The sequence below is a fragment of the Dipodomys merriami genome, unplaced genomic scaffold, assembly GCF_024711535.1.
Source record: "Dipodomys merriami isolate MVZ:Mamm:240054 unplaced genomic scaffold, mDipMer1.0.p SCAF_138, whole genome shotgun sequence".
Lineage (NCBI taxonomy): Eukaryota > Metazoa > Chordata > Mammalia > Rodentia > Heteromyidae > Dipodomys > Dipodomys merriami.
Genome location: NW_027202693.1, coordinates 224,871 through 236,287, shown reverse-complemented (window position 1 = coordinate 236,287; position 11,417 = coordinate 224,871). Strand labels below are relative to the sequence as shown.

Here is an 11,417-nt window from a genome sequence, read left to right as displayed (position 1 = left end):
GGGAGGAGTGTATAAATATTACCAAAATATATTATATATATATATATATATAAATGTATATGTAGCATGGAAATGCCACAATAAAGCCCATCATCACATAATTAAAATGAAAAGAAATGGGGACAGGAGGGGAAAAAAACTGGGAGAGGGTGAGGGAAGGGGTGACATGGTCCAAAAAGAAATGTATTTCTGGGGTGGGTGCAGGGGGGAGGGAGGAGGAGATGGGAAGGGATGGGGAGGAGAAACAAAGGAAGAGGCAGCAATGCTTGATAAGAAATGTACTCATTTCCTTGCTCATGTAATTGTAGCCCCTCTGTACGGTATTTTCACAATAAAAAATAAATAAATAAAAAAGAAATGCATTTCTTGCCTGACTTAGGTAACTCTAACCCCTCTATACATCACCTTTATAATAACACTTTTAAAAATTAAAAATAAATAATGAAAAAGAAAGCTTTCTGCTAGAAGAGAGCACCTGCCACCGGCTACAGGGAAGGCTGAGCTCAGCCATTGGCTCAGCAGCAGGGAGAAGGAGGGCTTATCCCAGGAGACATGCCTAGGATAGGCTGCTTTGGCTGCTGCCGTCACCCACTGCAGTCCTGGCTGCTTCAAGCCCTTTGTTTCCTCCTTCTCTCACTCACTCTGGGTCAGACTTCATCACAGCCCCATAGCCCTTCCCCCTTCCTTCCACATGGACATCTGTCCCCACATTCAAGCTTCCCTTGCAAATGCTTCTCAGAGGACCTGTTTCCTAAGGGAGAGGCGCTGGCTCTGGTACACCCTTCTTTCCCCTCCCCAGACAGGACTCAGAGGCCATGGTGGTGCATTATACAGGGGCTGGCTGGTCCAAAGTGGAGAGTGGTAATAGACTCTCTCCCAGGCGTAAAAGGCCAAGTAGAAGAGATGGTGGTGTTTCAAGGACCAGTAGAGAAGGATTAGCAGGAGGGAAAAGAGGTGGGGTTGTTTTTGTTTTTGTTTTTTTTGGGGGGAATGGGGCTTGAACTCAGGGCCTGGGCGTCATCCCTGAGTTTTTCTGCTCAAGGCTACTGCTCTGCCACTTAGAGCCACAGCGCCACTTTCTGTTTTCTGGTGGTTAACTGGTGATAAGAGTCTCATGGAATTCCTACCTGGGCTGGCTTCGAACTGCAATCCTCAGATCTCAGCCTCCTGAATAGCTAGGATTATAGGTATTAGCCACTGGCACCCAACAAAAGGGGTTCTTAGAAGACAGCTGCATGATGTAGGGAGTGAGGGGACCCCAGGAGTTCAGAAGGGCCAGACTTCAGAAACACACAAGGTAGTGGCCAGCTCAAATGAAGTTCCAAAGACTCTGGGCTTTACCTTACAGGATAAGTGTTTTGAGCCACTGAATGGCTAGTCCCCCCCCCCCCACACACACACACACAGAGTATACCACACACTGAAAACTAAACACATGTTCTTAAGAAAACTAGGATGCTAGTGGCGAATCCTTACAATCCCAAGTACTCAAGAAGCTAAGATCTGAGGAAGGAGCTTAGTGACGCTTATCTCCAATTAATCAATAACAACAACAACAACAAAAAGCCAGAAGTGGAGGTGTTGCTAACGTGCTCAAGCAACCTTGAGCAGAAAAAGCAAGAAAGGAAAAGGAAAGAAAGATTAGATGAATCAAAACTAAAGGTTGAGTCATTAGGGTCATAAAGAGGCTATTGACTAGTTTAAGGCACAAAGAGTCAAGACTAGAACAATATTTTATTAGTGGTGCGAGATTTTACAACCAAAAAGGCCGTTTTCTTTATTGCTTTATTTGCTAATGTGAAACAACTTCTGAAATGAATCTTCTCTTTTATCTGTGGAAGCCCAACAGAAAGACACATTCAAGCAGATCACCTCTCACTGGCCAGATCTTTAAGCCTTGTTTACTCCACCCATGATGTCCCTGTCACCTGATTTGCTCAGGCTCATCATCAGCCCCGCCAAGGACCAGTTGCTAGGGGTCTCCAGGCCAGGCTGTGAGAGTGAAGGGTAGGCATTCCTTCCAATTAGGGTAGAAAGCAGCTCCACCTGTCCAAATCTTGAAAGCTCCAGAGGATTGAGAATGCCTAGAAGTCTTTTAAATCCACACTGGTGACTCATGGTTATAATTCTACCTACTCAGGAGGCTGAGGTCTGGAGGATCTTGGTTCGAGGCTCAGCCCAGTAGAAAAGTTCATTGTTCTCCATCTCCAAAATAACAAGCATGGAAGTTGGGTGGGAGGTGTGGCTCAAGTGATAGAGTGCCAGCCTAGCAAGGGCAAAGCACTCACCTCAAATCCCTGTACCCCCCCCCAAAAAAAAAAACTTTTAATAAAAGAGAAACCTGGCACTGGTGTCTTACACCTGTAACCCTAGCTATTCAGGAGGTTGAGATCTGAGGATTGAGGTTCAAAGCCGGCCAGAAGCAGGAAAGTCCATGAGACTCTTTTTTTTTTTTTTTAATGGAACACTACATGAATTCGCATGTCATCCCTGTACAGGGCTCATGCTAATCTTCTCTGTATTGTTTCAGTTTTTTAGTATATGTGCTGCCAAAGGGAGCATCCCGAGACTCTTATCTCCAATAAAAAGTCAGAAGTGAAGCTGAGGCTCAAATGGTAAATCACTAGCCTGTGAGTAACAGAAGCCAGTCACTAGTGGCTCATGCTTATAATCCTATCTATTCAGGAGGCTGAGCTCTGAGGATGGAATTTCAAAGCAAACCCAGGCAAAAAAGTCCATGAGACTCTTAGGTTCAATTCAGCACCACATAACCGGACGTGGAGCTGTGGCTCAAAGTGGTAGAGTGCTAGCCTTGAGCTAAAAAAAGAGCTCAGGGACAGCGCACAGGCCCTAAGTTCAAGCCTCAGGACTGACAACAAAAAACAAAAAGGCAGTTTGCTGCAAGATCACTGAAGTGATCACCTTCAGTAGGCCCTGCCCTAGACTTTTAAGGAGTAAGCAAAGGGCCCCCGATTTTACAGACCTATGTACCTCCCTTCTCCTGCCACCCCTGACCCTCTTCCCAACCTCCATCATCCTCTGTTTCCTCCTGCAATCCTCCGGCCTCCGATGCTCAGACTCACTTTTTATTTGTTTTGTCGATCATGGAGTCTGAACTCTGGGCCTGGGTGCTGTCCGTCAGCTCTTCAGCTCAAGGCTGGCGCTCTACCACTTGGGCCACAGCACCACTTCCACCTTTTACTGCTTATGTGGTGCTGAGGAATCGAACCCAGGGCCTCATGCATGCAAGGCAAGCACTCTACCACTGAGCCATCTTCCCAGCCCTCACTTTATTTTTGCCATCCCTTCAGATTGGATTGGATCCTCAGGGTCACCCAGGACCCACCCCAGGATGGGGACCTCGGTGACCACCTTCACCCCTGGCCATGCCCCCCTCCCTGGCCCTCCCTCCTCCCTTCCTCCCTCCCCACCCCCAGGTCATGCCTCCTGGCCCTCGGGCCCCACCAGCAGCAATGGCTGGGCGTTTTTCCCTTTGTCGTGCCAGCACACATCGAAGAAGGGGTAGACGGGGCCGGGCAGGCGCTCCCAGAAGGCGAAGAGCGGCTGGAGATCGTCGGCGTCGCTGGCGTCGTAGAAGGCGAGGACGCCGTCGGGGAAACTGAGGTAGAGCCCCACGCGCGCCGGCCGCGCCTCGGTGCGCAGCGCGCGCGGCTCCTTGGCCTCCACGTGCGCCTCCAGCACCTTCCCGTCGCGCAGCCCCAGCAGCCACAGCCCCTGCGACGGCAGCGCGTGCAGCCGGCCCCGCCGCGGGGCGTCGGCCGCCATCACGCCCAGGGCCCAGCGCGGCTTGTCGCCCACCTCCACCTCCCAGTAATGCTCGCCCTCCGCCAGCCGCTGCTGCGCCACCACCGCCACCGTCTTGTCGAAGCGCCGCTCGTCCTCGCCCGCAGCCGCCGCTCCCTTCTGCTCCGCGCACTGCACGCGCCGGCCCGACTGGGACACCACCAGGCTGGGGTGCGCAGAGCTGGGGTCCAGAGTCAGCTCCTCCAGGGCTGCAGGGGGGGGACGGGGAGGGAGAGAGAGAGAGAGCCCGCTGGGCACCCCCGATCGCCCCTCCGCCTTGCCCTGTCCATCCATGAGGCGCCTCCCTGGCCAAACACCTCTGGGTCCAGGGACATCGCCCCCCCCCCGAAGCTTCCTGGCTTGGGCCCACCTGAGGCCCAAACATGCATGAGGCCCTGGGTTCCATTCCTCAGCACCACCTAAGCACAAAAAAGCTGGAAGTGGCGCTGTGGCTCAAGTGGTAGAGCACTGGCTTTGAGCTGAAGAGCTGAGGGACAGTGGCCAGGCCCACAGTTCAGGCCCCATGACCAATGAAGGAAGGAAAGAAGGAGGGAAGAGTGAAAACCACCCACCCGTGTTGCCCAGCTGTGCAGGATGTTTTCCAGCTGTGGTATGGGCGGCCGGCGCTGCCTAGAGCTCTCCCCTCGCCCTCCCCCGCCCCCCAGCCTGGCCTGCTCCAGTAAACAGGACTTGTGTCTGTCTCCTCTCCTGAGAGGGTCACACAAGGAGGCAATGGGTCAATCAGGGTTTAATCTTCCCTTGAGGCCCATAGCACCCCATCTCATCACTCACTGCCCCCCAGGCCCCCATCTGTTCGTGAAGATTGTCCTCCAAGAGACAACTTAGAGGGCTGCAATGGGGACCCAGAGGGAGGCCAAGGGCTAAGAGCATCTCCTTCAATGGCCCTCTGAAGTGGGATGGGAGGCCGCCCCCTGTGCGCCCCAGTCTCACGCAGAGCCAGCCCCTCCCATACCTGGCATCAGAGCCCGGAACATCTTCTTCCACACCTGGAATTTGAAGTCATCTGAGATAACAGGCAACTGGATATCCAGACGGGCAGGCGGAGGTGACTCTGACAGAATCTTCTGCAGCCTAGAAATGGAGAAGGGAGGAGGAGGTGTCTGATGAGGGGGAGGGGAGACTCCAGGATCACCCCTAAATCATACTCTTGCTTAAAACTTTTCCATTAGATTTTACTTTGGGAATATTGGGGGGGGGGACTCTGGAGATAGATGGAGATGCTGTATTTGCTGTAAGTGAACAGATAGTGTCCATGTTTAAATGCCTAGAGTGGTCATGCATGCCTGTAATCTGAGCTACTCCAGATACAGAGGCAAGAGAATTGAGAGGTTGAGGGCAACACAATCAAAGTTAAAGAGACTTCATCTCAAAAAACAAAATACAAGTTAGGCACAAGTAGCTCATGCCTGTTATCCTAGCTACTCAGAAGGCTGAAATCTGAGGACTGTAACTAGAAGCCAGTCAGGGCAGGAAAATCTATGAGAGTCTTATCTCCAATTAACCACCAAAAAGCCAGAAATGGGCATGTGGTTTAAGTGGTGGAGCACCAGCCTTCAGTGAAAAAGCTAAGGAACAGCACCCAGGCCCTGAATTCAAACCCCATTACCAACACACACACACACACACACACACACACACACACACACACACACACAGTCTGCACTGCTACACCCTCAGTCTGCCATTTTGTCCCATGCCCCAGCTCCCCCAGAGAATCCCCATCCAGTGGCAAGAGCCCCTCCTCTGAACAGCCTTCTTAGCCACCTGTTCCCTTCCCTCTCCAGCAGCACTGAGCACAGAGCCTTGACCCTTGACCCTCCTGATCCACCATGTCTGTCTGACCACCTTAGTCCCAGGGTCTAAGGACCAGCTCAGTTTCAATGGCAGCAAAGCCAAACCCATTTGGGTACAAAGGCTCGCTGCAGGAGGAGGGAGATCCTGGCCTTGTCCTTAGAAGACTGGAGCAAGTTGGGCAAAGGATCCAAGATGATCTCACCTGCTGGTCACCAAACAGTAAGTCTGGAGAGAGACAGAAACAGAATAGAGATAAAGCAGGCAGATAAAGCAGGACTCCGGGAACTTCTAGGGATGACAGTGCCAAAGGTAGGGGCAGAACAAACCAGAAAAAAAAAGAAAGAAACCCAGGAATAAAGGCCTCTCTAGTCCTTTACCATTATGTGAATTAGAAAAAGGGTTCCCACAGAGCACTGTGGCTCATGCCTGTAATCCCAGCCTGTCATCTCAGGAGGCTGAGAGCTGAGGATCCCAATTCAAAGCTAGCCAGGGCAGGGAAGTCTGTGAGTCTCTTATCTCTAACAAACCACAAAAAAAGCTGGAAGTGGAGCTGAAAGTGTTAGAATGCTTAGCCTTGAGCAAAATTTAAAAAAAAAAAAAAAAAGCTCAGGGACAGGAGGGCCTAGGCCCTGAGTTCTAGCCCCAAAACTGACAAATAAATAAATAAGCCTATAATAGTAATAGCTTTCTCTCCACCCCCCACCCCTACCCCATCATGGAGCTTGAACTCAGCACCTGGGTGCTGTCCCTGAGCTTCTTTTTGCCCAAGGCTAGCACTCTACCACACTGAACCTCAGCACCACTTCCAGTTTTCTGGTGGTCAATTGGAGATAAGAGTCTTCAGAACTTTCCTTCCCAGGCTGGCTTCAAACTGCTATCCTCAGATCTCAGCCTCCTGAGTAACTAGGATTACAGGCGTGAACCACCAACACCCAGCAAGCTTTCATATTCTTAAGCAATGTCCAACCTAAATAACAGCCCAAGGCCCACCTCTTGGATATGAGACCCTGGCTCCTCCCTAGCCCTCTGCAGGCCTCAGGGACAAGGCCTCTAGAGTCTGAACCATGGCCAAGGAGTAGCAGCAGGAGGACATGGAGTCCTTACCATGAGGAATTCTGTCTGTGGCTTGTCAGCTACCTCCTCCAGCACCTTCTCCATCTGCCGCAGCTGCTCCAGGTAAGACTTCAAGGCAGACAGCTCCCTCTTCAAGGCCACAACAGCATCTCCCCGAACTTGTTCTGCCTCATGGTTCAAAGAATCCTCCAGGGCTGCCAGAAACACCCGCATCTTGCCCAGCTGTTCCCCAACAGACTTCCGGAACTGACGCACTGTCTCCTGAAAGGCAATGGGACAAGCGACCGGGAAAAGTACTTACCTCTAGGGCTCCTCCCCCCCAGACCCCAGTTCCCAGGCTCAGCCACGCTGGTCCTCACCTCCACCTCTGCCAGCTGGTGCTCCATCACAGACACATTCTTCTCCTTGAGCATGCATGCCTCCTGCAGCTGCAGCTTCTGCTGAGGGAGCTGACTCTGCAGGGAGGGGGACAGAGCAAAGGTAACAGGGATAATTAGGGGACTTTGTGAAATCCCCCTTCTATCGTTAATATACACCAATAAAGAAATGTTCAATCATCAGTAGTTATTATATAAGGGGCCAGGGGCTGGGAAGGTGGCTTAGTGGTAGAGTGCTTGCCTAGCATGCATGAAGCCTTGGGTTCAATCCCTCAGTACCACATACACTGAAAAAGTGGTGCTGTAGGTCAAGTGGTAGAGTGCTAGCCTGGAGCAAAAGAAGTTCAGGGACAGTGCCCAGGCCCTGAGTTCAAGCCCCAGGACTGGCAGAAAAAAAGGGGGGGCCAAATTTTATATACATATATATATATGCACACACATATATGTATGTATACTTTATCTATAGTATATATTATATATACACTAAAACAAAATTTTACACTATAAATAAAATATAAACAAAATATTAGATATCATAAGTACAAATAACAATATATACTACATATTTTACATTAAATATATATATATATAATGATTAACACCGCCATAATGATTAACATCTGCAATCCTAGCTACTCAGGAGGCTGAGATCTAAGGATCATGGTTTGAAGCCATCCAGGGCAGGAAACTCTTTAAGACTATCATCTCCAATTAATCACCAGAAAAATGGAAGTGTATGGTTCGATGTGGTAGCGCACTAACCTTGACTGCAAAAGCTCAGAGACAGTGCCCAGGCCCTGAGTTCAAGCCCCACAACCAAAAAGGAAAAAGAAAAGAAAAGAAATTCAACCTGCAGCTGGGGGCTTGCAACGCATCCCTGGGGGGTGGAGAGCTTGAGTCCCTAGACACCATAGGCCTTATGAACAGGCTGATTAAATTACCTTCCTTCCTTCCTTTTCTCTCTTTCTTTCTTTCTTTCTGTCAGTCATGAGGCTTGGGCCTGGGCTCTGTCCTTGAGCTTTTATTGAGTGCCACTTCTGGTTTACTGGGGGTTAACTGGAGATAAGAGCTTCTTGGACTTCACTGCCCAAGCTGGCTTTGACCCATGATCCTCAGATCTCAGCCTCCTGGGTAGCTAGGATTATAGGTCTGAGCCACCAGCACCTGGCTACTTTCTTTCTCTTTTGTGCCAGTCCTAAGGCTTGAATTCAGCCCCTGTGTGTTGTCCCTGAGCTTTTGTGCTCAAGGCTAGCGTTCTACCACTTGAGCCACACCTCCACTTCCAGCTGTTTTGAGGATTGGGCTAGCTGACATTCTGTTCCATTTCACGAGTTCTGCTCTCTCAGCTAAAGATGGACAAGGGGTAGCAATCCTTGGGGCTTCCTGGAGGCTCCGCCACCATCCAGGACTGAGCTGGACAGTGATCCAGTGATCCAGCTCCGCTAGAACACACAATGCCAACAAAACTCCATCTGTACACACCGCGATGGTGAAAGGACAGGAGGACCCAGGAGCACTCCAATGCCTCCAGACCCTGCCTCCACCTGTCTCTGCATCTGTGGCTTAATCTTCTACAGCCCAATAAATGTCCAGACTTTCTTGGGCTAGTAGTAGGCTATCTGCCCATACCCACATGGGTGTGGCTTGCAGGCTAACGTATGTCTGTGTCTCCACTTGCCCATGCCTCGGTGCTTTTTCTTGGGCACCCTTGAGGATCACAAACCTGGGCTATTGAGGTGCCCAGGAATACAGCCCTGACTGGATCTCGGTGACATCAGGCCCAGGCATGCTTTTTGCCTTGCCTTCCCTCCTCGGGTTACACCCATTCGCAGGTGTCAAGCTCATGCAAGCTTGGCAACTTTACTGGTGCATGTGAATTGGCCGGGCACAGCAGTACGACCGGGTTCCCGGCTTCCTCATGCTATGCAGACGTGCCAGCCTGGCAGGACCACCCAGATTACCCAATCGCACTGCAGGCGGTGGCTCAGCCAGCTCCGCTGGGATCAGCCCGACTTTCATCAGTCTGCGCCCCAATCTCTCTAGGCAAACTGGAGGGACCGTCGCGGAAACGGCGCTTTGCAGAATTCTAGCCGCAGCCTGGGCGGGGTTTTTCCTGCCTTGGCTCACTTTCCTGCCCGGCCCCGCCTTGCCCTACTCAGCCTCCACCCCTGATCCGGGCCCCGCCCACACCTCCATAGCAACCGCATGCTCCGCCCCTCGCGCCCTGTCCCTCCCACTTCTCCATAGCAACCGCATGTCCCGCCTCCTCCCCGGCTCCGCCCACTTCTCCATAGTAACGTCAGGCTCCGCCCTCCGCAGCTCAGAATCCAAAGCAGAAGCCGGGGCGGCGCGGGTGGCTCACGCCCGTAAATCCCAGCTACTCAGGAAGCTGAGATCTAGGATCGTGGTTCGAAGCCAGCCCATGAGAGACTGATCTCCAGGTAATCAGCAAAAAGGCCGGAAGTGGCGCTGTGGCTCAAGTGGTAGAGCTGTAACCTAAAAGCTCCGGGATTGAGCCCAGGCGCTGTTCCAGCCTCAGGACCCGCACAAAAAAGAAAAAAGAATCCAAAGCAAAGTCGGGATCTCTCCGTCCATCCAGCAGAGTCGTCCCACCTCCACCCACCCCCGCCCCGCCCCTCCCCGCACCTTGAGGCGCGTGTGGGCCTCGGCGGCCGGCAGCAGGCGGTGGCCGCGGTGCGCCCCGAGCGAGGCGCAGACGCCGCACACCAGCGCGCGGTCCTGCTCGCAGTAGATGCTCAGCGGGTCCCGGTGCTCCTCGCAGAGGCCCTGCGGCACCTGCGCCAGCCCCTCCACCAGGCGCGCCAGCTGCTGGTTGGTGCTCAGCGCCTGCGGCCGCGTGGGCGCCTGGCAGCTGGGGCAGGGCACCGAGCCGTCGGCCGCGGGCTCCCCTCCCGCGCGGCCCAGGCAGGCGCGGCAGAAGCTGTGGCCGCACTCGGCCGTCACCGGCGCCTCAAACAGCTGCAGGCACAGCGGGCAGGACAGCTCCTGGCGCAGGAGGCCCGGGGCAGCCGCAGCCAACATGGCGAACCTGGGGCAGAGAAGGGGGAGAGGAGGAATCGGGGTCAGGGAGGCCCAGGGACAGACATCCCCCAGGCTGGACCAGAGGCCCAGCGGGGAGGAGCGGGGCCTAGAAGGCTGAAATCGATTCTAGCTTGGGCCACAGACACCCCAAGTCCATGTCCTCTTCAACCCTAAATATAAGCCTGAATTCTATTCCTGCCCTCTATCCAAGCTGCAGCCTCCTGACCCAGGCTTTGGACTCAACCCTCGCCCTCCATTTAGCTGCTTTCTCTGTTCCTTCTCCCCCACCATTTCAGGCCCACAGGACTCACCGGTCTGGGTAGAAGATGATTGGCCAAGAGTACCTTCCAAAAATCAAAAAATAATAATAATAAAAAGGCAAAACTGGACCAGAGAACCAGACCAGGCCTAAGTAGGGGTCTCAGAGTTTTGTCAAAGACAAGTGAGGGGCAAATAGCAGGCTCAGAGCAAGGACAGGGCCTCCAGGGGAGCTGGCAGTGGACAGGGCAGTGACAGACCCTCCCAGACTGCGTGTGGCTCCAGGACTATATTTAGTCTCTGGCCCATCCCCTCCCATCACTTCTGGAAACTGTTCTAAAAGTAAAGGCTGGACAGTCAGACCATAGGCATCTCACATCAGGGCCACCTGCTCTGGTCTATCTACTACTGATCCCTCCTGCGGGCCAGCTGGAGCCAGAGCGAAGAGCCAGGAGGAGACACACACACACAAGACACAGAAAACCGAAGCCAGGTCTTTTCTTCCTTCCCCACTGCCCACCTCCATCCACACTCAGGCTTCCTTCCTTCTTCCTCCCTTGAAGTCTCTGCCCAACTTGTCACCAGCTGTTTCTCAAGCTTATATCTCATTACATTCCACTGACAGTGGAACACTAGTGGCTCACTCAGGCCTGTAATTCCAGCTACTCAGAAGGCTAAGATCTGAGGATTGTGGTTCAAAGCCAGCCTGGGAAGAGAAATCCAAGAGACTCTCCAGTTCATCCCCCAAAAAGATCTAAATGGAGCTGCTGTGGCTCAAATGGTAGAGTATCTATCTGCCTTGAGCAGAAAAGGCTGAATGAAAGGCACACACACACACACACACACACACACACACACACACACACACACACACACACACACATACACACACACACAGTCTTGAAGCCTACAAAACTACCCAGTCTGGACCTGTTGGTTGGTATCATGTGTTCCTCCTCTTGTTCCTTGTTCCCGGGGGACTTTGCACTTGCCATCCCTTCTGAAATGTTCTTTCAACCCCAGAAAGTGCCTGGCTCTCTCCCCTAT

The 11,417-nt window shown here is 52.5% G+C and overlaps 1 protein-coding gene and 1 non-coding gene across 2 annotated transcripts; both read right to left on the bottom strand.

Annotated features, from left to right (window-relative positions):
• Positions 1-2,453: 2,453 nt before the first annotated feature.
• LOC138825620 (U6 spliceosomal RNA) lies at positions 2,454-2,562 on the bottom strand. The gene has a single exon (XR_011371437.1). It is a non-coding gene; the product is annotated as a U6 spliceosomal RNA (small nuclear RNA).
• Positions 2,563-3,438: 876 nt separating this feature from the next.
• LOC138825541 (tripartite motif-containing protein 72-like) lies at positions 3,439-10,620 on the bottom strand. Its single transcript, XM_070020168.1, has 7 exons — positions 10,424-10,620; positions 9,717-10,119; positions 7,053-7,148; positions 6,724-6,954; positions 5,822-5,844; positions 4,778-4,896; positions 3,439-4,013 (listed from the first exon to the last, which is right to left on the bottom strand). The coding sequence occupies exons 2-7, from the start codon at positions 10,110-10,112 to the stop codon at positions 3,439-3,441; spliced, it is 1,440 nt and encodes a 479-aa protein (XP_069876269.1). The 5' UTR covers positions 10,113-10,119; positions 10,424-10,620.
• Positions 10,621-11,417: the final 797 nt, after the last annotated feature.

What these genes read in the sequence shown, in the direction of transcription:
- LOC138825541 (XM_070020168.1), bottom strand. Translation starts at nt 10,112, where the DNA reads ATGTTGGCTGCGGCTGCCCCGGGCCTCCTGCGCCAGGAGCTGTCCTGC. An exon ending in AGGCCCACACGCGCCTCAAG is followed by an intron (nt 7,149 to 9,716) that starts GTGCGGGGAGGG and finishes CCCTCCCTGCAG; the next exon opens with AGTCAGCTCCCTCAGCAGAA. An exon ending in CACAGACAGAATTCCTCATG is followed by an intron (nt 5,845 to 6,723) that starts GTAAGGACTCCA and finishes GTCTCTCTCCAG; the next exon opens with ACTTACTGTTTGGTGACCAG.